This window comes from Eublepharis macularius, chromosome 2, assembly GCF_028583425.1.
Source record: "Eublepharis macularius isolate TG4126 chromosome 2, MPM_Emac_v1.0, whole genome shotgun sequence".
NCBI classification, from domain to species: domain Eukaryota; kingdom Metazoa; phylum Chordata; class Lepidosauria; order Squamata; family Eublepharidae; genus Eublepharis; species Eublepharis macularius.
This window is the reverse complement of record NC_072791.1, coordinates 144,195,824-144,221,773: the sequence shown is the minus strand read 5'-3', so window position 1 is coordinate 144,221,773 and position 25,950 is coordinate 144,195,824. Positions and strand designations below refer to the sequence as shown.

General features: G+C 43.2%; 1 protein-coding gene across 1 annotated transcript; it reads left to right on the top strand.

The window, feature by feature from the left end:
- Positions 1-1,942: 1,942 nt before the first annotated feature.
- LOC129323482 (eosinophil peroxidase-like) lies at positions 1,943-24,613 on the top strand. The gene is made up of 16 exons (XM_054970021.1): positions 1,943-2,003; positions 2,454-2,547; positions 2,914-3,089; positions 3,179-3,311; positions 4,641-4,770; positions 6,390-6,596; positions 6,720-7,077; positions 7,621-7,781; positions 8,910-9,168; positions 10,398-10,568; positions 10,683-10,920; positions 13,573-13,784; positions 15,498-15,662; positions 17,362-17,493; positions 18,296-18,392; positions 24,439-24,613. The coding sequence occupies exons 1-16, from the start codon at positions 1,943-1,945 to the stop codon at positions 24,611-24,613; spliced, it is 2,769 nt and encodes a 922-aa protein (XP_054825996.1).
- The last annotated feature ends 1,337 nt before the right edge of the window (positions 24,614-25,950 follow it).

Sequence of the window (25,950 nt, the reverse complement as noted above, 5' to 3'; positions counted from 1 at the left end):
TTGTGGACAAAATCGACAGGGTGCAGAGGAGAGCAACAAGAATGATCAGGGGTCTGGAGACTGAGCCCTACGAGGAAAGGCTGAGGGCCTTGGGAATGTTTAGTTTGGAGAAGAGGAGGTTGAGGGGGGACATGATTGCTCTCTTTAAATATTTGTAAGGCTGTCATTTGGAGGAGGGCAAAGAGCTGTTCCAGTTGGCAGCAGAGGGTAGGACACGAAGCAATGGGCTAAAACTACATGCACAAAGGTACCAGCTGGATATTAGGAAACACTTTTTCATGGTCAGAGTAGTTCAAAAGTGGAATCAGCTGCCTAGGGAGGTGGTGAGCAGTTTTCAAGAAGAGGGTGGATGAATACTTGTCAGAGATGCTTTAGGCTGATCCTGCACTGGGCAGGGGGTTGGACTAGATGGTCTGTATGGCCCCTTCCAACTCTATGATTCTATGATTCCAACCAAATCCCATATCAATGATTTTGTTATTTTTTTATTTGCAGATGTAATTATTAATTCTCATTGTGTTCCATTCACAGCACTTCAAATTGGCTTTCCCCATCCAAGTAATGGTATCTGGACTTCTACCAATCTTACTTATATTACTGTTCTCTTCTCATGCCCATCTCACCTTTGCAGGTAACCTACACGCTGCATTATTGCACCAGCTGAGCTCTTTGATATCATGTTTGAAGAAGGAGAAATATTTCCCCTGAACAATATTCTGGAACTTTTGAATGACATGACTGGCTAGTGAAAAACCAGCCTGGTGCAGAAGGATTTTGGTAGGAAGCAGCATAGAGGAGTGGCCCAGTCATTTTCTTATAGGCACTGGTAGGGCTTCTATTGTATACTGGAGGCTCCAATATGAAATTATTTAAAAGCAACCTTGGAACTTCCCCTGCACCAGGTATATATTTTTTAAAACTTTCTCCCTTCCTGTCCCAAAGCATCTGCTCATCTGCCATGGTATATTATAGAGGTTTTTGAGGAAAGTTCTAGGATACACTCCAAGTTCAGACTTGGCATGGGACAACCTTATGGGCCTCACCACAACCCGCTAGGAAATGAGGATCCAGCTAGACAAGAAGCTAGGCGATCCATGATTGGATCGTCTCAGTTATTTGAAAAAGTAAAATGCAGCTATGTGCAGCCCCAGTTCAGATCAGGCTGACTGAGGAGGGGGAAAGGGAGTTTAATCCTTCCTGCTCACATTTTCAGTTTTCAAAACACACACACACATCTGCATACACAGTATTATTATTACTGAGCCAAGTTGGGGTATAGATACTTTAATAAACAAATAAATAAACCCTCGAAGTGCAGAAAGACAGATAACAGGGATGGATTGGCCAAGGAAATTTCCCAGTGAGCCATTGCCCTCAAGGTCCACTGTTAGCTAGCAGCCAGCATAACCAAGCTCTAGTAATTCTGCCAGAGCCTTGGTTTGGACTCTTTATCAGTGATGGTAATTGGTGTCTGTTCTCCAGTCATCTTTCCCCCCTCTGCTATCAGTTGCCAGGAGGAAGCAATGGGTGAGCTAATACCTATTGTTTGCACTGCTGAGCTGAGTAGCCCCTGCAGTGCCATAATCCACTCAGCTTGGCCTATTCTAGGACCATTTTCACTTCTAATCCACTCCTGACATATAACCATTTTTTGCCCATCCTTTTTTCTTCCAAGGCTAATAACAGTGGGTGGGGTTGGGGGGGGTCAGTTTTGATAGATGAAATGGCACAGTGTTGGGACTAAAACCCTCTCCCTCCTTGTATGGCACAGATATGAATTGGGACCAAGCACGGCTACCTTTTACTTTAAAAAAAAACACTGGGAAGAATCAATGAAGGATAATACTGCATCTTGTCTACTTTTTTTTTTACTTTTTATTTTATTAAAGCAAAAATAAGGTACAGAAAAGAAGGGGAGAAAAGGGGGACAAGCAAAGCAGATATGAAGCATCTTGTCTACTTTGAAGAGCATCCTGTAGAACACACTAAAGACTTCCTATCCAGTGAGTAATCAGATCCAAGGACCTGAAATGGGGAAGATCATTTTCAGGGATGCTTATCTACTGTTATTGAAACTTGCTTATTTCTTGTGTTTTGTTGGCCTTAACAAAGGCATTTCATAGCTTTTGTGTTTGGATTGTATTATGACTGATGTTATCACTGAGGAGGTCCTGATGGTCTTCCAAGGAATTGCTGTGTTTTCTGGAACACACCTTGAAAATCACTTCCCTGGGCTGTGCCGGAGGTTGTTCTGGTCACTAGCAATACCAAAAGTCACCAACAGATGCCAGAGTGATATGTTAATTTTCACCCAAAGCCAAAGTCTCATACTTTCTTCAAATGCTTATGTCAATTTACCTGTATATTTAGATGGTTGATAACTCTGCAAACTAGGATATAGATCCTTATATTTCTTTTCATTCTGTTGATTACTGTTTTTTACTCATCCTCAGAAAATGGCAGCCACCCTGAAAGTCCACTAGTGAAGGAGGCCCTAGAACGGGCAAAGCAACTAGTCTCTTTGGCTTACTACCGCTCTAGAAACAGGTACCAGCATCCTGGGAGCCAAGCAACTATGAACTAGTTCTTTTCTATTCCTGACCCCTACCTAAGAATCCCAGAAGAGTAACTGTGTAACAAGATTAAACAGTAGCCCCGTAATGACAACCAAAATTTGTTCCAGCATAAGCTTTTATGAGTCAGCACTTGCTTAATTTTCTCCAGTGCAAAGTGAGCTCTGGCTGATGAAAGCTTATGCTGGAATACCTTTTGCTAGTCTTGACAGGGCCGCTGGACTTTCATGCCCTTGTTTCATCATACTGTCTTCTTACCCATTCACTCTACTGAGCGTATATACGAGGCCTTGGGAGAGTTTTCAGCTACCTTTTAATCTCTCTGATTCTATAATCACAGAGGAAAAGCACTGCTGGCCAAAGGATCACTGAGTGCCAGTGACCTGTTGAGCCTGTTTAAGCATCCAGAGGATGAGACCAACGTGGCAGTTCAGGCAGCTGAGTTGATGGATACAGCGGTGGAGCTCATTCGGCAGCTTGTTTACACTCAAGAGAAGCGGAACAGCAACATAACAGGTGTGTGCTCCATTCCTTTCCTGACAACTCTTCAGGTACCTACTCATGATGACCCTTTGGAGTAACTCCTTTCTCTTTTCTTCTGTAAGGGATCCTAAGTGGCCGTGGTCTCTCCACCTTGGCAAAAGTAACTGGATGTGCTGCCCAGCTTCAGCCCATCAAGTGTTCAGACTCCTGTTTAGCTGATAAGTACAGATCCATAGATGGAACCTGCAACAATCGGTAAATCTGGCCCAGATCTACAAAGACTTGTAGCGGACATACATACATACATAACTGGCAAAAAGCATTGGCCATGGAGAGAAACTCATCCATATTGATCTGTGCAACCTTTGCAACAAATCTAGTAGATATGCAGAGCAGTAACTGAGCATAGAAGCTGTTTCAAAAACCCCATTTTCCACTGGTGGTATGACCTGTCAGAGCACTTTGTAGAATCCTTTGAAAAGAGAGTACTGAAGAGTTCTGGCATTTTTGTAATATCTCTTTATTAACCAACATATGAACCGTGATGGGGAGCAAGCAGTCCAGCAGATATTGATACTTCTAAAGTAGCAGGAGCAGAAGGCCCCCAAAGTGACAGCAACAACCTTCCAAGCCCTGCCCCCTTCAATCTCTCTTTCTATCTCCCAGAATTGGTCCCCACCAAAATCCACCCCACCTCCGCTCAAGCATAAAATGAGGCCAAATTGACCAATAGCATGTACTTAGATCCCTAAAACAATCCCCAAGAATTGCTGTGCAAAATGGGATGGAGAAGAGAGAAATGTAAACACAGCCCTTCATGGGGTACTTAAGAAACTTACTATGGGTTTGTCATCAGCTACTAAATTATGTGTGCAAAAAACATTTCCAGATGTTTCAACAATTTCGCACTAGATTCTGAAGTATGGGGTAAGGCTTTCATGCAAAAATGGAAAAATACAAAAGCAAAAATATTCTTGGATAAAAATTCTCAGGTTTTAGAATACACAGACCTTCCAACCTAGCAATGGTTAGATAAGAACGGCATAAATACCTATGTAAACTGTAAGAAAGAAAAGGAATGAAAGAACCAGAAAGATGGAAAAATTACATGCTTGGCAAAATTCGCTTATTACTATTGTTGTCGCTGTTGTTGATGAGATGTCTTGGTTCAGTGGATACCTAAGTCAGTGACTCTACACTTGCCTAAAGGGAGGTAATACCAGTTCATTGAAACCAAGTTTATAAACAATTATATTAAGATGAGTTGGGAAGTTCCTGGACATTTGTGGATGGGGCCCGGGAGGCACAGTTTGGATAAGAAAGGGAGCTTAGCAGGGATGAGTTGCCATAGAGTCCATCCTCCAAAGCAGTCATTTTCTTCAGGGGAACTGATCTATGAAATCCAGAGGCCAGTTGTTATTCCACAAGAACTCTAGCTTCCACCTGGAGGTTGGCAACCTTACTTCCAAGTGGTATAGTCAAGCAACAGTTTTACCATATCTTCTATTTATGCAAATTAAATTACCATCTTCCCAATTTTTGTGATCTAGGTAATAAGACTGTATTCTCCCCTCTCCCCTGCAGGAAGAACCCTCTTTGGGGAGCAGCAAACACAGCCTATGCCCGCTGGCTCCCTGCAGACTATGAAGATGGGTTTTCTGTACCAAAAGGGTGGAATAAATTAAAGGTCTATAAGGGCTTCCCATTACCATTGGTATGTGACCATGGAGCCTTCTATGAATGGTGCTAATGGGTTTAAATTAAAAGGAAACAGTTTTAAGCACATCTTTCCCTTATTCCCGTCTTACAACTCAAAGCTTTCCTTCCCAGTATTTGCTCCGAATGATTATTAAAGCAAAACGTTGATTTGTATAAAATATTGAAGTGGTTGAGCAAATAAATGGAAACCTTGGATAACCATGCATAGGATGTGAGAAACTATGGTAAATTCTGGTACACAAAAAACATTTTCATGGTTTTAGGTTCTTGTTACCTGTCCTAAGACCAAAGGATAGGACAGGTTAGGCATTTAATGAAAGGTACAAATTTATTATAATGTACGTGCAAAATGATTATATTTGTAACATTTGGTATCTTTATTATGCATCCTTTCTATTATGCAGAGTGCTTTATACTTCTCCAATCTTATGTCTGCAATAATCCTGCAAAGTAGGCCCTTCATAGTCTCATTTTACGTTCTGAGAACTGAGGCTGTAATATACTCTTTCCCAGCCATCTCGTTGGGCTCCTGAGTTAGGGGATGGCTTTTCCATTCATTTCAACAAAAGAAGTTGTCCAGCAGAACTTTTCTTCCTCCATTAAAATGAATGGAGGTTCTCCACATGTGTATGTGGTTACGCATCGGATCACACAATAACATTTGATCAGGTAAAAGATTTCCGCCAGATCATACAATGAGTGTGAGTCATAGCAACTGCCACAACAAAGCCACAGGAAACATCCTCTGCATGACTGCTTGGACAGGCAGGATGATGCACCATATGAATGACTGCCTTCACATGGCAAGTTTACTTAGAAGTAAGACCAGGGCTTTTTTTCTGGGAAAAGAGGTGGTAGAACTCAGTGGGTTGCCCTCGGAGAAAATGGTCACATGGCTGGTGGCCCCACCCCCTGATCTCCAGACAGAGGGGAGTTTAGATTGCCCTCCATGCCGCTTGGCAGCACAGAGGGCAATCTAAACTCCTCTCTGTCTGGAGATCAGGGGGAGGGGCCACCGGCCATGTGACCATTTTCAAGAGGTTCCGGAACTCCATTCCACCGCGTTCCTGCTGAAAAAAAGCCCCGAGTAAGACCCATTTTATTTAATGGGGCTTACTCCCAGGAAAGTATTCTTAGGCTTGCAGCCACAGGCATGCAGGTTCTCTTCCCAGTGAGGGTAATCTGGATGTCAAACTGGTTGACACAAGAGGCTCCACTTAGACTGCTTCAGACAGCCTCTTTGGGAGTGATCCTATTGTATCCTAAGCAAGAAGTCCAGCATTCAGCCCACTGAATCCCTCTTGGTTGTGGCGAGTTCAACAGAAGCTGTTCAGTTAACCTTACAGTTATCACATGAACTGCAGTCTTGGCAGAAATCGCTCAGCTCTGTATAGTAGAACCCTTTAAATTCCCCTAGGCTAATGCTCGCACTCTAATGATTATCCTAATCTGCTGTTACTCATTTGAAGTGAAGCAAGCACATGATTATTTAAATGGAAAGAAAGCACTGAACTTGTATTTGCACAAAGCCACAGCTGAGACTTGTTAGTTGTATTCAAACTGCGCATCACATATTGTCTTGGCTTCTGATCATTCTTACCTCTGTTCTTTAAGGTACGCCGGGTATCTCATGAAATCTTGCATACGCAGAATGAGAACATCTCTCTGGACACTTCCTATACGCACATGCTGGTGGAATGGGGCCAGTGGATCGATCATGACATGGATCTCACACCCCAGAGTGCCAGCACAATCTCATTTATGGATGGAACAGATTGTTCCCGAGCTTGCATCAACCAGAATCCATGCTTCCCTATCCAGGTAACAAAACAAGGAAAGCCTGAGCCAAAAAATGCAACCTAACATATTCAGCCTGTTTTATAGCAAACATCTCGTGGCACAGATAGACAACAAGGCATTCACCATTGTGTTTCCCCTTGCCAGATCCCAGCCGGTGACTTGCATCTGGGTGAAGGGGCAATGGAGTGCCTGCCCTTTATTCGCTCCTCGCCTGCTTGCGGTAGTGGTGAATCCAGCTTCCTTGTGGGAAAGCTGCAGCCTCGAGAGCAACTGAACAGCCTCACCTCCTTTGTGGATGGCAGCATGATATATGGCAGCACGGCCTCTCTAGCCAGCAGGCTTCGCAATCTCTCCCAGGAGCTGGGTCTGCTAGCCATCAACCAAGAGTTCTCTGATGGTGGCCTCCCTCTTTTGCCTTTTGCTGAAAGGAAATTCCCAAACCCTTGTGCCTTAACACGGAACTGTCTTGTCAATGCATCTGACATCCCCTGCTTCCTAGCAGGTAAGCAAGGGCCATCTGTGTCATTTTTGACACATTCACATTACAAAGTGGTTAGATGAAAAAAGAAACAAACCTCCTAGTCCTTCCATGGTTGTGAAGAAGAAGGGATTTTGGAAAGTCCAGTTTTTCTCATCCCCACTTGACAAGCTGCACTTGTCAAAGTCCAACACATTTATTAAAAATGTAAGCCTCTCCTCTTTTGCATCTAGGCTGTGTAAGGCTTTACTACATGTGCCAAGTAGCACTAAGACAGGCCCTTCACTATGCATGGATCTGCCTTGACTATATAAAATGGTTGTAGAGCGCTTGTGTTTTTGACTCTCTAATAAGTACAACAGCACCACCTACTAGCCAGAGGTGTTTCTTTCCCAGAATGAGTTCTGCTTTGTCCTCAATGGAGCCCTGTCGTAGGATCTTCAGAATGCAATAGGGGATGCTAGGAAAAATGAAAAGGTTGAGAAGCATGGCTTATGCTTAAAGCTGCCAAGGGACATACGGTATTTCCCCCCTTAATTGCATTAAAATGAGGCTCTTTGTTTCCAGGAGATTCGCGGTCCAATGAGCATTTAGGAATGCAAGTCCTACACACAGTGTTTCTGAGGGAGAGCAACAGAATTGCTGCCACTCTGCACAAGCTCAACCCCCAGTGGAGTGGGGAGACTCTGTATCAGGAGACACGAAAAATCATCGGTGCATTCCTCCAGGTCAGAACATCAAGCTTAGCTTGGCCTCTTTCCTGCACTAGTGGCCTTTCACAAAGGGCCATACACATGATGCTAAAGAATTGATACCTAGTATGGTACCCACGATCAAACAAATGGCTGCTTTGGAGGGTGGACTATATGGCATTACAGCCCGCTGAGGTCTCTTCCCTCCCCAATGCTGCTTTCCACAGGCCCCATCCCCCCAAATCTCCTCAAATTTCCCAACCTAGAGTTGGCAACCCTACCTGGAGCTATCACAGGCCACTGATGTCTTTTTACCAGTGGCAGCACATGATATGAAGCAGCAATGAGAAAACAACAATCTAATATCATGACAAGACTAAGTTCTGCTTCAATTGACAGATGGGAAGGAAGAGCTAAACTTACTACCAGTGTTTTGAGAAGCATCACTGCATGCTACATGTGAGTAAGGTTGCCTACTCTGGATTGGGAAATCCCTGGACATTAGGGGGCAGTGCCTGGGAGGGGCAGAGTTTTGTGGGGGAAGGGAGCATGATTCCGTACAGTCTGCCCTTCAAAGGTGCCATTTCCTCCAGGAGAACTGATCTCTGTAAGTCCAATTCCAACAGAACTCCATAACCTGCAGGGAGGCCAGCAACACTATATGTGACATCTGGCTTGGCCTGACTAATCATAAAGCTGAGGCTTACATTGTCCTTTGGCTGCCCTGCCTTGCTACATAGAGCCTGCTGTTATCAGATAAGAGCTGGTAACACTGGAAACATTCACTCATGTTAGCACACAGAGATGTTTGTATAAAAGTAGCTCTAGTCTCAAGAAGCCTCTTGTGAAGATATGCAAGGACCTCAAGCTAATGCCAGGGTTAAAGTGCATTTGGCAAAGGAAGTGGAAATGCTTGCAAAAAAAACCCCTGAGCTCTCTACTGAGACTGAAGCTATAGCAGGAGCTTAATAGCAGGTGCTTAATGTGAGGGAGAACAGAAGTATAATCAATAAAATGTTTCATCAAACACACATTGCAATTACACCAAATATGATAGATTCCAAGGCTACATTCAGATGTCACATGATACCCCACCAGGAAAAATATATGTGTTGAAGCAAATGTTAAGGCATGTGTTTTCCTCTTTCTGTTTGACTTATGTAGATTATAAACTGGAGGGATTATGTCCCAAAGATCCTTGGTCCAGAAGCCACCAAGACCTACCTTCCTCCATACTCTGGTTACAATGAGTCTGTTGACCCCAGTATTTCCAATGTCTTTGCCACAGCTGCATTTCGTTTTGCTCATGTCACCATCAATCCTTTCGTTTCCCGCCTGGATGAAAACTATGAGGAGAATCCCCATCACCCCAGCATTTCTCTTCACCAGTCTTTCTTCTCTCCATGGAGGATCATTGAGGAAGGTACAAATTAGCAACTCTGAGGGAAGGGGGAAGGACATAATTCCATCACTAATATCTAAGGATTTATAGAAGGATGCACACACAGCAAGCCCTATACATCAAGGCTTGTAAGAACCTACCCAGGAAACTAGTTGTGCTCCAAAGGCCAACCACAGCCATTTTCACACTGCTTACCGGCCACGGAACATCATGCCAAGCTCTCAGAAAGACAGCGTCTTCCTGGCGCGATTTCACACCAGGAAGACGCTGTCATTCCGGGAGCTTGGTGCAATGTTCTATGGCTGGTAAGCAGTGTGAAAACGGCCCACATATGAAGGGTCAGTTACATAGAAACTGCAGTGTAGTAAAACAATTTTCCAAATATATGAATCCCAGAAAAGTGGACTTTTTTGTCTGTTGCAGCAAAAACAGCAAATTGTTCCTGAAATACCTTAAGCTGCTGTTCTTGCTGATGATGTTAAGGAGATGAAAGACCAAGCTAAGACCTGGTGTATATGATTCCTAGCATGACAGAATGATGAGTCCTGAACTACAGCTATACCAAACTTATGATTTCATGGAGAATGCCAAGAAAGAGTTATTTCCACTGTGATGACATTCAGAAATGTGAGCCATTAGAATTTGAACAGATTCAGTTTACCACTGTGCTACTTGTGTGATGATGAATTCTCTGGGTGGCTACAGTCATTCACAAGCAATATGTTTCTATTGCATGCTCTTCTGCTTAGGGATCCTTGTAATGTTACTGTAGTGTGACATTACCACAAAGGTAATATTGAAGATGCTCTGCCTTCAGAAAAGAGCCCATACTGCGGCCAGGCTGTAGCTCTTCCTTGCACCAGTTGTCCCTCTGAGAACTGGGCTGATGCCAGATGGCACAAAGGCCACTTGGCCTGGGCCTCAAGCTCAAAGAGGGGCTCAGACACCTGATCCCTTTTTGGTATTTCACAAGTTTTGCAGCTTTTTTAATGCACATCATGTGTTATAGTTTTCCACTTTATAGTAATGAGCCTCAAAGCTGGTAGGGGTGTCCTGGGCCTCTCTGGAGTCTGGACCTCTGAGAAGGCCTGAAAGTGCGCACACATTTGTTTTGGATTTGGGCATCAGTATGAGGATAAAAAATCTGTGAAAACTGAAAGGCCAACCTTGCCTTAAATTACAGTGCTTTGTCATAATGAAGTTTTATTTTAACTGAGTTTGAAGTACCCGATTTTTTCCCCCTACTTTAGGAGGGATTGATCCTATCCTGAGGGGAGAGATATTCAGCTGTGCAAAGCTCCAAACACCCACTCAAATGATGCCAGAGGAGTTGACTGAGAAGCTGTTTCACCCCCAAAAGGCACAGTCCCTTGACCTCGCTGCACTGAACCTGCAAAGAGGCCGGGACCATGGACTGCTAGGTCTGTAATATTGCACTGAGGCTTTTGAGAGGGGATGATATCAATGCAGTGTGGACACCTCCACTTAAAACTGTGATATGAGATTCAAATGCCATCTTCTGGTGTTACTTGCAGGTTACAACTCCTGGAGGAGATTCTGTGGTCTTCCAGAGGCTCACACTTTCTCTGATTTACAGCGTGTCCTCAACAGCAGCTACTTGGCTCACAAACTACTCAAGCTATATGAGACACCTGAAAACATTGATATTTGGATCGGTGCCATAGCAGAGCCTCTCCTTCCTTATGCCCGAGTAGGAGAACTTCTTGCTTGTTTGCTGGGAAGGCAGTTCCAAGCCCTCCGCAATGGAGACCGGTGAGGGGTAGTGCAGCAGCTCTTAATGGTTCTCCTCAAGTTACTTCCTTCCCTGAAGGCTGTGTTCAAATACTGTTTCTCTTTGAAAGCAATAGTGGTTATTTTAAAATGTGCCTTATCACTGCAGAGGACAGCAAAAGTGGATATCATTCATGGCTACAGAAGTTTAGTTAGTATATCCAAAAAAAACACTGGAAAAACAATGACTTAAACACTTGGTTACTATGGGGTAGAAGGAAACGTGCTAAAGGCCTGCAGGCATTTGTGCATGCACATATTAAAACTGAAGCAGTCTGGTACACACATCAGTTTTCTTTTATTGTGGAGCCAGCACAGGAGATATGCTGTAGTATCGTAGTTAAGTGGTTGCAAATCAGCACTCCGCTGGTTTGAAGCTCACTACTGTCATGAGCTCAGTCGGTGGCCTTGAGGAAGCCACTCCTGTCAGCCTCAGCTCCCAACTGTATTGTGAGGATAATAACAACACTGACCTTGTTCACTGCTCTGAGTGAGACATGGTCTGCCTAGAAGAGTGGTATATAAGCACAGTTTTATATTTGAAAACATCCTTAGTCTAGGAATGCTTCTGAGAAAGTCATTTCAATAGAAATAAGTGGGATAACTACTTTTTAAGCCTTTCAGAGACTTAGTCAGGATTGGTTTTCTGCATCTCCAATAAAACAGTCCTCATCATATCTAAAGGTTCATATTTTCAAGATTACTTACTAAGGCTTTACTCTTTAGCTACCTTTAGTCACCACATAGCGTTGCTCGAGAGGTCCCCCCACGACTACCATCCTGGGTGAAGTGGGACCTCTTTTTTCATTTATTTAACTTGCAAATTATTTGGTACAAGTAAAACAGATCAGCATCAAACAGAGGAAGATAGAAAAAGGGAAAACAGTTAAATATATGAGACATGTTCAAGCAGATGTTGTAAACAACCTGGTGCAAATTTTATACATATGTGGTGAGAATGTTGTCATGCTCATAATATTGTCCAAGAAGCATTGATCTCTTGAAGCCAAGCTTAGATGTTGATATACCAGCCTCCCCAATAACTTTGAGTCTGTTCTGAGGAGGTTTCAAGATATTTTCTTATATGTTGCCTCAGTAGCCAGAATTAATTTTGCTCACTACTGAAAATCTGAGTTATGTTCTAATATTCAGAACTGGATACTAAAAGTAAACGAAACTTCTGATGGTAAAGCTTACTAATCTACAATAAAGCAGAAATATAAATCAGGCTGAAATGGTATGGGGGTCCTTTATTAACCATTTATAGTTGAAAACTTGGCAAAGTGAGAACTCTTAACCATATTTGTGACTAGTAGCAACATAACTAGGGATGATGTTTGTTCTGAATAAATTAAGGTTAAGTTCAAAGGGGTAATTATTAGCATTAAGTTCAAAGGATGTGTCTTGTGTTTTCTTTAGAGAGCAGCCTTAGAGGGTAGTGAAGTATGACTTGCATTTGCAACAGCAGGGCAGAACATGTTGACATGTATTAAACACATTGTTTGTCTTTCGATGAAATAACAGGCATTGTTGTAGTTATTTATTTTATTCTGCCCCACCAGTGTTTATGGTGCTTTTAAGAGTTTCATACTCCCACAATAGTTCCCAGCCTTCAATCTAAAACTGTCAGTGGGAACGCAGTACAGAGAATGAAGGGAGAGATGAGGGAAGCAGAGGATGAATGTGGGAATATGCAAACCTCATTCACTCTGAGGTGATAAACTTCTTGGGGCTGCACCACTTCAGAGAGTAGGTGGGTGTTTATCTGATTAAATGCTCCTTTTTTAATTCAAAAAAGCTCCCAGCACCCAGAAAACTAACATATCAGATGGAAAACTAAGGTAGAACCCTCTTGTATGACATCTAGTTTTCTACATGGAGAGAGAGAGAGAGGGAGAGAGAGAGAGAGTGAGTGTGTGTGTGTACCTATATACAGATTCATAGAGGAAGTTCCATGTGTGGGGAGCAATAAGAAAGAATGTGTAGAATTGTGCTTGGGGAATTAAGCATTAAGAAGTATTCTAGTTCTTTGTCATGCAGTACCAACCATACCGAAGTCCTGGTGCTGTTTTTGTCCCTGGTTTATTTCTGGCAATCCACACAAACCAAGGACTGTGCAGAATGGCTTACCTATATTAGCATTTTTGATCCTCTTTTTAATTTATTTATTATTTTATTTTGCAAAATGTATACCTCACTTACCTGCCCTCATAAGGTCACTGTTTTAGAGAAATGGTGATCTTTTCAACATGTAGGTGTCATCTGCATGGGGATTCTGAAAGAACACAAAGATACAGTGGACATGCATGCAATTGCTAGTAGTGTTCTCATTTGCTGGCAGATCTAGGCAATCGACACCATAAAAGGGGATCATGGAGGCCTTTGCTACTCAAACTATGCTTCCCAGTTTCCAAGTGCAGGGAGGTCCCTTCCTTATGCTCTTCTTTTGCTTCTGCTTTAGTGCAGCAGTGCTAAGCTGATAGAGTAAGAAACCATGGCATTGGTGTGACAGGTAATTTTTTTTTTCATTTGTAGGTCTCCTTTCTCACGGAGAATCCCTGAGAAATGAATTGGCTGTATGATTGTGTATTGATGCAAAGGTTCTTGTTTCCAAGAATGTCTTTGCTTTTACAGATTCTGGTGGGAGAATGAAGGGGTGTTTACTCCTCACCAAAGAGAACAGCTGGCAAAGGTAACCTTGTCCCAGATCCTTTGCCAAAACACCCACCTCCACTACTTCCCAACAGATGCCTTTGCAAGTAGTCATTTTCCAGATGATTTTGTATCCTGCAAAAGCCCCCAGATTTCAAGAGTGGACCTGACAGCATGGAAAGAAGATCCAACAGGTAGAACCTGACAGGGCTGTCTGCACGTTTTGTGGACAAAGGGTGCACAGAAATGGTCCTTACTTCAAAGCTTCTTTCTTGCCCACAAATCATAGGAAGCTTTTTCTTCCCTCCAGTCTGGGTCCCTTATCTCATTCCTTCAATTGTGGTTATGCTGGGGAGAGTGGAGTACTGCTCTCTTGCACTCCTTTTAGCTCCATGGGTGCCCGAAGAGTGTAAAGGGGACACGGTTCCATTTCTCCCAATGTTCTTTCCATCAGGAAATGGGAGATATGCTAAATATGCCTATGATGCTGCAGAGGCCTCTGGGCCAATCTCACATTTCTTGGTAGAAGAGGCTCTTGAAGAAGTAGCAAAGTTCATGGTTCTCTTGAGCGCTGCTTTCTCCACTCCCATCAGACACTTTTCCCATTGGGAAATGGGAGATGGATCTAGCATTTCCAGTCAAAGTGGGCTTTCTATTGGATCATCATGATCCTCAGCAAGTGTCTGGCTATAGAAACCCCTGATATTGGCCCTGGAACCTGAAATGCAACTTTATGAACTAGAGGGAAAGTCAATTCTCAGCAACACTCAAGCTTACAAAGGAGTTTGGGGTGAGGATATTATCTTGTATGTATTACATATTTTTGGTATGTAGCAACCTTTTAAAAATCCTTTTACTGCTGCCTACTGTGACGGACTGCACTTTTTAAAAGCCTGGAAGTGCTGTACAAACAGGTGAATGACTGTTAAGGGTTAATTCCTCACAGTCAGGGAGAACTTTGAGTGACAGGTTACTCCAAGGAATCTGATTGGGTAGCATGAGCTGGAAAGAGGAGGATCTGTTTTTCAGCCTTAGCTGAGAGGAACAGAGTGTAAACAGTTGGGAGAGGGAGTCCAAATTGAAAGCAATTTAACGCTGACAGGAGAACTGGGGAAAAGTTAGCAAGGTGCAGACTCCCATTATAGCCAAAGAAAGAGGATAGATCTTCCAAAGAGCGGAGACTTTCCCTACCCAGTTAAACAAGGAGGTAGCTCTGAAGAGTGAAGAGATCCCTGGTCAGGTGTGGCTGGAAACTGCCTTTGGAGACCTTAAGATTCAGTTAAGAAAAAAAAAACTGAAGGAAAGCACTGTTGAAAGAGAAGGGAATTGAGGTATTAGAAAGTGAGCACCAGCCTTCTTAAACGCAAAAGAGACAGCGAACACTAAAAGAAAGTGTTTGGGGAAAACATGAGAACAAAAGCCTCTAAACATAAGCATTCAAGTATCTGTGAAGTGAATGATAGCTGTGAATGCCGTGAACTAAAGTCTCTGCATGTACTGATTTTACCTCAGAGATATCTATGTAGAACTACTTCAGAAATTTTCTACCCCTAATTTCACCTGACCTTCCCCTCTTAAAAAAATAGTTGGTTATTTTTGAATTTTAAAAACACTTCTGATGCCCTTTCTGCTATTTAAGGACAAAGAAGAGGGGGAAAGGAGGAAACCCCGTATCTACACACAGAGAGGCAGCTATTTTGTGTCCTGCTTAATATAAACACCTCAATGTACGCACACTACCTTATTGTGAAGTCATCATCAGGCCCATCTTTATATTTTCTCTTGATACTCTTCTTTAGTTTTGGAAGGTGAAATCTGCACCTGAGAATTAGTTGCAATGCAAGGCTTTCTTCACAAACAATTGATTTCCTAGTAAATCCCTTTGTTGCATTCTTTAATCTCCACAGATACACCATGTGGTCCAGTCCCACTGGTCAAAGGTGCCTACTTTGTACGCTGCAAATTATTGGTGTTCTTTGAATGCCGGCAAGGTTACACACTGGAGGGGCCTTCCTCTATCGCCTGTGACGCTGAAGAGAGAAAATGGAGCACTATCTTGCCGGTTTGCCAAGGTGAGACTTACCATAGATTCAGTAATAAGGGGAACCTTGGAGTCAACCTGCGACGCGTGTCATCCCTTTAAAACTTTTATAACCTCTCACTCTTACTTCTTGTCACATTTTGCTGTTTTTTCCTAATGTTCCTTTTCCTGTACTGTTACTACTTCACTGTCCTATATCCTCCACATCTTAATTACATTTCATTGTGCTCAGTATATTGTAAGAGCATTTGTTGTTGTTTTTAGTATTTCATAAAACAGCTACATCAATGTTGTTGACAATGTCTAACAGCAATGATTTTTGTTTTGAGTAAAATGATTTGTGCATAGTATGTGGCCGATTTCATTGTTTATAACTATCACTCAGTGTATAGAAGTGAGTTGGGCAGAAATGTAAGATGCTCTTGAGGAATACTTGCTTGGTTTCTGAAACTGATGCTGCTGGTGCTTGTTTCCTTTTCATCCAATGGCATTGCAAACACAGAGAGCAGCAGAAATTGTCACACCACTCTATGGCATTCTCTTCCTATTCTACAGGCTTCGAAGATGTGCAGACTCCCTTCTTTAATATCAGGCTTGCCCTCAGTTCTAGGGCTGTACTTACATCATCACTCTTCCTTCACTACTGTCCTTACTGTCTTGGCACTGCTGAGGGGAGATGACACAATAACACAAGGAAGGCCACAGGATCTAGTCCCCCATAAAATTATTGCTTTGGGACAAATCTACCTTAGTCACTTATTTCCTGCCCCACATTCTAGGGACTCCCCCCCCCCCACACACACGACTTGGTCTTCTCCCAGCACACATACTGACCAGTATTGACTTCTCTCCAACTGGGCTAAAGGAACAGGATATAAACTATTAGTAGGACTGAAATCTGGGGAATAAGAAGTCCAGCAAGCAGTCACCCCTGCAGCTTTTGCTGTTTTGTTAACCACCTTGAGATTGTGGAAATAAGGTGAGGTATAAATATTTTAACTCAATAAATATTATAAGGCAGCTTCATAGCATCTGCCATGGCTGTTCTGTCTTTTCCCTAAGTCAGGACTTTTTTTCTGGGAAAAGAAGTGGTGGATCTCTCTATTATTACATGTGTGCCGCTGGAACCTCATGATGATGTCACTTCCTGGAAGTGACATCACTTCCCGGAAGTGACCTTGCTTCTGGGGCACCAGCAACCCCCCAGACCGCTCCCTCGATTTAGGCCCACTCACCTCCCTGCCTCTTACCTGGCACTGCAATGTTCCCTCTAAGCAGTGCAGTACTGTGAACCAGAAATCTCAAAGAGAAAGGGAGGGAGGGAGGGAGGGAGGGAAAGGCTGGAAAAGAGGCCAGGGAAGCAGGCAGCCCGGGAGAAGTTCCACCCAGGGAGACAGCCCACGGGACTTTGGGCACTGGGGGCGGGGCCACCAGTCGCATGATCTTTTTTCAGAGGTGCTGGATCTCAGATCTGGGGAGATCCTGCTGAAAAATAGCCCTGCCCTAAGTCATAGTTATCTTGTAACACCAACAAACTTGTCAGGTATCTTCAGTTTCTCTGTCTTGGTACCAATTTTAAGAAGGGCACTAGAAAACCTATGCCATTTTGGGAAATCTGGAGATTTTTTCCCCTCCATCTCCTCCTCTGTCCTTGAAGGCTTTCTTTTCATTGGTAGGCAATGCTTTAAGGGTTTTTCCCCTCTTTTTGTGCCATTCCCAATACCATTTAGACATCAATGAATGCAAGCCCAGCCGGATGAATCCATGCCCCTCGTCGCTGATTTGTGTGAACACACCAGGGGGCTTCAAATGTGCCTGTGAGGGATCCATGAGTCTGTCTCAGGATGGCACCACCTGCATCAGTAGGTGTGAGGTCAAGTAAAGGGGAGGGCAAGTTGGAAGTTTTGCAAATGGTGGGCTGGAGTATAATCCATGACCTAATTTCCTCTCCCTAGAAGGGATCTAGGTGTCTTAGTAAATAACAAAATAACAATGAGCCCATGTCACCGCAAAAGGCTGATTAATTTATTGTGACATAAGAGGCCACTGAGAGTCTCATTCAAGTGCCTCTTCTTTGTGGGAGAATACACAATGTCACCATTTCACAGGAAAGGGATATACTGTAAAATAAGATCATCACTGGCCAGCTGTTCCCTGACTGTTCTAGCGAAAACTTGTAGGAACTATGTTGCAGCAATTGCTATCTTATTTTAGCTGAGACAGGGCCTAGTATTAGTGTTGTTTACACATTCACATTGCAAACCAAGATATCTTTTTTAAAATCAACGTATTTATGTTGACAGTGCCAGCATAAAACAGGTGGGGGGGCCATATCATGCTGTGATGTTATGTAGAACTGTGTTGCTAAAAATAGGCATGCTAGCCAGCTCCACACATTCATCTCTTTTAGTGGCAAACAGTATCACACAGGGACAAATAAACCCCCAAGATGCCTTTGTAAATGACTGACAGCTTTGTTCAGAGTCCTTCCCCAACCAACATCTCCACTGTCTTTTCTGCAGTAGCCATAAAAGCCCTAGCAATACAATAGTACAGTTTGGGGGTTTATTTTTCCAGGCATCGATCTTTTTGCTGGAATTGATATGCTCTGGACCTGTACAAGGTATGTGGAATCCACACTAAATTCTCTGTTTTCTGTTCCAGAGGCTCCAGGTTCTACTGCCACTGCACTGGCTGTAGCAGCAGCAGGTATTGCTGGAGCAATTTCTCTCATCACTGTAGCTGTGACACTCCATAGAAGGTATGTTTAAATTAACCCACAGAAAGGTCTTCTCTCTTACTTTCTCTCATACATCCTGTTTCTGTGGCTTTCCCTTGGAAACAAATTGATTTTATCCAAACATCTTAAGAAAGCATAAGCAACTTGCACTTCCTTGCCCAACAATCCTGGGTTTCATGCAAAGATGGAGGATGCTTATTCTCCACAAAGGAATTCCTTAGAATGGTCCAAAACTGCTTGCAGGTGTGAAGCAAGTAATACTGCTGCTACCTATGAACTTATTTCCAATTCATCTGTATACAGTTATATTGATCTTTATGGGGCTTAATTTGGTTAGTGTGTTCAGCCATTTTAGCCTTTGGATACATGATGATCTTATGTGGGGCACTCCTAAGTGTAGGAGTCAGCCATTAATTGACTAATGTTTTATAGTCAACAAGCCTATGCACACTTACTTTGAAGTAATTCCAGTTGAACTTAAAGGGACTTTTATGAGTCAACATATATAGAATAGCTCTGACTGTGAAAACTGTGACCATTAGAAGATTCAAGAGAGAAATCAAAGCAACACAATGAGAAACAGATATTTGCTGTCTGTAAATATAAACAGGTGCTCTTGAGATGCACAAAGTATATGTAATCCAGTGTATGTAATCCAGAATCCCATTTCCAAATTTTTCCTTCAACAGTTAATATTATTTAAGCAGGTTTGTTGATGTTGCTGGATGCTACAGAGCTGTGTGTGTTACTGCTCGTCCCCAGAGGCAGCTTTCTCTGTCCCCTTTACAATGCAAACCTAGACATAGCTACTCAAAAGTAAACTGCATTTTGTTTAGTAAGATTTACTGCCAAGTAAATGTGCACAGGGTGAACTATTAGCTGACTCACTCCTCCTGCGTCTGCTGTTGTACATGCTGTTCTTTGCTCCTTTCTGTGCTCTTACTTTCTACTGCTACCTGTTTTGCTTCCTCCTCTTTCTCCTCCTCCTCCTCATTTTAACACAAAATAATACACAGAGAGAGAGAACCCAAGGTGGGAGCTGCATGGCTGCATTTTGGCCTCCCCTGCTGAGCTGTCATGTGGGGCTTCAGCCACGTCCCTCAAGTTCTGGCCCTGATGGAACCTCTGCTCATCACCTTCCACATGTTCCTTAGAGATCATATTAAGGGACATCAGGAAGATCTGCTTGGTCTCTGGACTGGCAGAACTACTATACTGGTTCTATTTCAGACACAATGGACTCTTTTTGTACCACTGCAGCATGCTATCCATGGAGGGCCTTAACCATTTATTCTTCTTTCATTAAAGCTGCATGACATAATGTGACCAAGGACTGTAGTTCGGTATGAAAATATTCTTTGCTTTTGCACAAATCCTTTTTTTAATTTAAAAAGAGAATATTCACATGGACATCTGTTTATTTCCTTTTCATCAAATGTTTTATTGAATAGATAATATTGAACTAGAGGGACCAATAGTCTGTTGTATAAGGCAGCTTCATATTCCATGTATATCATCAGGAGCATGAAATACTTTACAATCCTCTAAGGGCAGGGCTTTTTTTCTGGGAAAAGAGGTGGTGGAAATCAAGACCGCACAATGATGTCACTTTGGGTCAGCTGGAACAAGGGGGAGAGTTTTAAAAAGTTTAAATCGCCCTCAGCGAAAATAGTCACATGTCCGGTGGCCCCGCCCCCTGATCTCCAGACAGAGGGAAGTTTAGATTACCCTCTGCGCCAGTGGTGTGGAGGGTAATCTAAACTCCCCTCTGTCTGGAGATCAAGGGGTGGGGCCACTGGCTATGTGACCATTTTTAAGAGGTGCCAGAACTCCATTCCACCGCATTCCCGCTGAAAAAAAGCCCTGTCCAAAGGTATAAATTCCATTAATAATAGTAACTGTAGTTATATACTGCTCGTCTAGATAGATTAGTGCCATTCTCAGAGCAGTAAACTAAGTCAGTGTTATTATCCCCTCCATACAGCTGGGGAGCTGGGACTGAGAGGAGAGGCTTACCCAAAGCCACCTACTGAGCTCATTGTAGTAGTGAGATTCAAACCAGCGCAGTGCTGATTCACAACCCAGCCACTTAACCACTATGCTACAGCAGCTCCCATTAAGTTCAGTGGGACTTATTCCATAGTAACCTATAGAGGATTAACAAACAGTGACTGGATTAAATTTGTTGGTCTTTAGGGGGGGCACTGGATTTGTATTCAATTTTGCTGCAACAGACTAATGCGGCTACTCTTCTAGAACTATTATACATAGGATTGCAATCTTAGACTTACTTGTCTCCATGATAACCCTCCTCTCTCTCTCTCTCTCTCTCTCTCTCTCTCTCTCTCTCTCTCTCTCGCATGCAAGCACACACAAAGAAAAACAACCTACGCCAGCTACAGTGCAGAGGAAATCTGTCCCATTAAGTCCAGCATTATGCCCTGACCTCAACATGGATCACTCACTGAGTTCTGTGCATGGGCATCAGATTTCACATATGAACTTTCTGTCTAGACCAGACTTTCTCTAGACCAGAATTTTTACAGTCATCTTTCCCTTGAAGAAAAACATTTCACAGCAAGCTACTCTGTCTCAGATCTACAGATGAGCCAGCAACTGAACTGATGCATCCCTATTTCTCTAACTTCCAGCACCCACCCTAGTCAAGCAGCCATCCCCACTCTGCCCCTTCAGCAAGCATGACTTTGCACTTTTTTCCTAGATGCTTCTGGAGCAGGAAGAATGTGTCCATTTCCAGCTGTCCTCAGGGCTGCTCCAACACAGACAAGGAGCCTGACACAACTTAACTTGAACCACATAGTCCTCCAGCCCAGGCATTTAATGAATCCTAGCCACTGTAACTTTCCATAAATGACAGGAATTCTGATGCAATATTTTAACAGTTGATTTATATTTATTTATTGTTATTGTTTTACAAGATTGTGTATGCCAGTATCTGGTAGAACATATTCAAGATGTATGGCATATGAAGTATGGAGACAACTCAGTCTGTTGATTGGGATAACGAATCTGGGCTTCTCCACAAAGTCCAGCATGCTAAGAACTATACCGTACTGTTCCAGATTGGTATATCTCAATTATGCTTAGTGTTGGGACACTAGAAACCGCACCCCTTCTGCCTAAGGCATAGCAGTGGGGACAATGTCCAGCCCTAGCACCTGTCGGAGTAGCACTGCCATTCCTCCTAGCTGCCAGTTCATCTCAGGGGTAAATCTCCTCTGACCCCAAAGAGGTCAGTTCTCCAAAGCAAAGCTCCCTGAACCATCCTGGACCCCTGTGAGAGGATAAGAGTGATTCCAAAGCTAGCCGTGAACTGAAGCAGATCTCAGTTCTGTTGGCCAGACTCCAGCTGCTGCTACTGAGAGCTGCTCAGCTTGAGCTTGCAGTTTCTCAGCTCCGCAGGAAGTGGACAGCTGCTGAGCATCCTGGCAAAAATGCCAAGGATGGGGATACGGGCCCTTTTAAGTCTATCTTCCCCCAGCATCCCATTGGCTGATATGCCCATGGCTGTTGGCCCTGCCAAGGCTTTTCTCCTGAAAATGATCTCCCAGTTGCTTCCTTATCTTCTCAGAGTATCAAATGAGAAGTTTAAAGGATAAACATGTGAGGTCTTACTGGCCAGTAAAAGAAACTGGGGGAGTAATTTTGAGCAGAAAATGCTGGAGAGAGATTTTAAAACAAGCTGTTACAAAAACATTTTTGAGAGAGAGAGAAAAGCTTCATTACATGCATTCACATGTAATTTCAACTTTGTTCCTTCAGTTTCTCTAACCATGAACTAAGCAAGGCAGGCAGATCTCTTGGCTTGCCATCTCTGGACACACATGCCTTTGATTTCACAGCTTGAGTTTAGCACAGTTTCTGTCAGTGGTTAATTACTGTTTAATCAAATCAAGCCCTAGCTGAGAGATAATTCTGACACACGAGCTGTGTACTTGAGTTCATTCTTGGCATACGCCAGTTCTACAGGAAGCTAATTTCTCTCTCTACTTAAATTCAAGAAGTAAACCTTGCATGGAAGGGAAAAAATAAACCACAAAAAATCTGCTTTGAAAATGTGCTATTTATTTTACAGCTGTAATACATGCAGGCTTGAAATGGAATAAAACAGCCTAAAGGCAGTAAAACCAGCTTTATTCTCAGTACTGGAAACTATTTATTAAATAGAGCAGTATATTTTATTAAAATAGGAACATAATAAGTAAGAAGAGATAGTAATGCACCCAAGAAAAATGAACCATTGCCCCTTCCACATGAGGCAATGATTCCCAGTGGTCTGGAGAGGGTGGATGGAATGTGTGTTACAGGAAAGCAAGGATCTAGATTTTTTCCCCAAAATAATTTATTGAGTTTACAGCCGGTGACTCATTAAACTGAGGCCAAAGACAACCCCCACTGCACTTTTCATCCTACATTATGAACCCAAACACTAACCTTACCAAACATGGAATGTTTTCTAGAATCACCAGAATTCTAGACTGAAAGAGATTTCATATTCTCTGCCACTGGATATTATCCCATTCTACAAGGGCTTAAATGTTTGCTGTTATGACGCAACCATCTTCTATGTAGGCCAGCTGTTCAACAGAAACAAAGCTCCTCTGCTTTCTTTGAGAGAGTTAATCCTCACCAAGGAGTCTCCTTTGGTTTCTTCCAACAACAGACTGTTATATATGGATGATATGGGATACCATGAATGAGGTTCTATGCTAGCCTGCAGGTATCTAAGTGGCAAAAGGGGGTTTCAGGGCAAGTATTGCAATAAGAAATTAGATCTCTCATTTGAGCCCAACACAAAACCTGCATAAAGTTCGCATACAATTATGTTATAATAACGATTTTAAACCAACCCCCCAAAATGTATCCTTCAAGAGTTTGCTTGATGGTGTTGGGGCAAGGGGTGCATCTGCCTTCTGCACTGCTTATTTATATGCAGACAGCCGTCAGCCACAGCTTTAGAGAAATTATAGCATATGGACATAGGTACTGCAATCCTATGCACACTTAGCCTTTAAACACAGGCTGTTTCCACACTACTCACCTTCATCTGGAACGCCGCAGAATGTTGCGAAGAAAACGCAGAAGATGGTGTCTTCTTGTGCGAGTTTTGCACAACATCATGCAAAACTCGCATGAGAAGACGCTATCTTCCGTGTTTTTTTCGCGACATTCCGCGGTGTTCCGGATGAAGGTTAAGTAGTGTGGAACAGGCCACAGTGTAATTTTTTTGAGCAAGGAGGGTCAGGCTATAAATGAAGCAATTGTGAAGTAGCAAAATTTACTTTCCCTGTTAAATTAACTGAAGGCACTCTTGAATTCAGACAAGGTGATTCAGATAGAGGAGATTTTCTATGGAGTGCATCCTATGAGCCACAACTGTACGGAATTTGAGACAGGCCTTCCTTACCTTCCCTAAGTATGCTCAAGGCTGTTGAAAAGTATGCTCAAGGCTGTTGAAAAGTCAGTGGGCTGTTTCCTATCAAAAAGTCCTATACATGCAAGGGACGTGATTTTTGCCAGTTCCCCTCCTGCTGTGGCTGCTCTCCTCACGCTGCTGACGGGGGATCTCCTGTTCCCCTCAGTGCAGCATTTGGGGAGGCATTTTGGGTTGCAGGAGGAGGGAAGGAAAATCATTCTATTGTGGACAAACATTTTACATATGATTCAGATCATATGATTTACATATGATATGGCTCTCCCAACCCTCAGCACTGGCTCTTGCATGCTGCAGGGGGCTGCCAGAGAAGGGAAGAGTCACCTCTGTAACTTTCTTCTGGTTGCAGTTCAGGAGATTGTTGGACACCAATTGGCTTGGCCCTTTGGCCATCCCTGCAGGCAGAAGGAATGGAACTGGAACAGCGCCGGGATGGAGCAAGGCAAAAAGGATCTGTTAGGGTGCCTTTGCCCTTTTACTGAAAACAAGACTTGCCCAAAGCAGGAAGAGAGAATGGAAGATTTGTTCACTTACCGTGAAGCTTCCTTTCTCGGTGGTCCAAGAGTGGGGCAGTCGTAACCAATGGTAGCTCCTCCTCCTTCTCTTGCACAGGGTCGGACCAATTTTTTGCGATCCTGTAAGGAAGAGGGGCTCCCAGACTCGACAGTTCTTGTTCAAGCCCCAAAACTTCTCTTCGAATAGTACTCTCCACACTCTGTATTACACAACTAGAGAAACTAACAAGTTAACAGCAAACAACAGTAAAACTACACCTCCTGAATCGTAGGCAACCCAACTATATAACCCTTTTCCTTTAATCATTTTATTCAGTCAGGGTGGGTTCTGGACTGCCCCACTCTTGGACCACCAAGAAAGGAAGCTTCACGGTAAGTGAACAAATCTTCCATTCTCCAGTGGTCTGAGTGGGGCAGTCGTAACCAATGGGATATATCCCTAGCAGTGTACTTTTGGGTGGGCTATCTGACCTCATGCCTCTAATACTTGCTGCAGAACCTTCCTACCGAAGGCTGCTTCTGCAGAGGCCAATCGGTCTATCCTGTAATGTTTCGTGAAAGTATGAACAGACTTCCACGTTGCAGCTTTGCATATCTTTTCTAGGGATGGGAAGGACCTATATGCAGCTGACGTGGCCGCTCCCCTTAGAGAATGTGCCGTAATTCCAACTGGTGGTGTCACTTTCCTGGACTTGTAGGCTAGGCTAATACATTCCCTAATCCACCTACTTATAGTGGCAGACGTCACTTTCCCACCCAAAGAACCCTTTTTAAAAGAAACAAACATGTTCTCCACTTTCCTCATTTGTTTGGTTCTCTCTATATAAAAGCTTAGAGCCCTCCTAACATCTAACTTATGCCACTCCCTTTCCCTTTCATGTTTAGGATTAGGACAGAATGAGGGTAAGACTATCTCTTCCTCCCTATGGAATAGTGAGTTCACTTTGGGCACAAAGACAGGGTCTAATCTCAGTACTACCCTGTCAGAATGAAAAATGCACAGTTCCCTATTCACTGACAGGGCTCCAATTTCTGAAACCCTTCTAGCAGACGTCAGCCCCACTAAAAAGACTGTCTTGAGGGTCAATTCTCTCAGTGGGCAGGTTGCCATCGCTTCAAAGGGCCCTTTTGTGAGAGCCCTGAGTACTAAATTCAGATTCCATGTTGGGAATCTATGAACTTGTGGGGGATTTATCAGCATAGTATCCCGCAGGAATCTCCGAACATGTGGATGTTTTGTAAGGGATGTGCCTCTCTTAGATCCCCTGATTGCTGAAATTGCTGCCACTTGTCTCTTTAGGGTACTAGTACTAAGTCCCGCATCTAGGCCATCTTGTAGAAAGAGCAGAATTTGCTTAACAGATGCAGTCAATGGATCCCGTCCTCTTTTCCTACACCAATTCTCAAACACTTGCCATGTCCTATTGTAACTCTTATTCGTGGAGACCTTCCTTGATGCTAGCATCATGACAATCACTTTCTCTGAGTATCCTATCTCTCTGAGCTGACTGCGCTCAAGTTCCAGGCTGTCAATTGTAGAGACTCTGAACTTGGATGTAGCACTTCCCCTTGCGTCAACAGATTCCTCTTGTACGGAAGTCTCCATGGT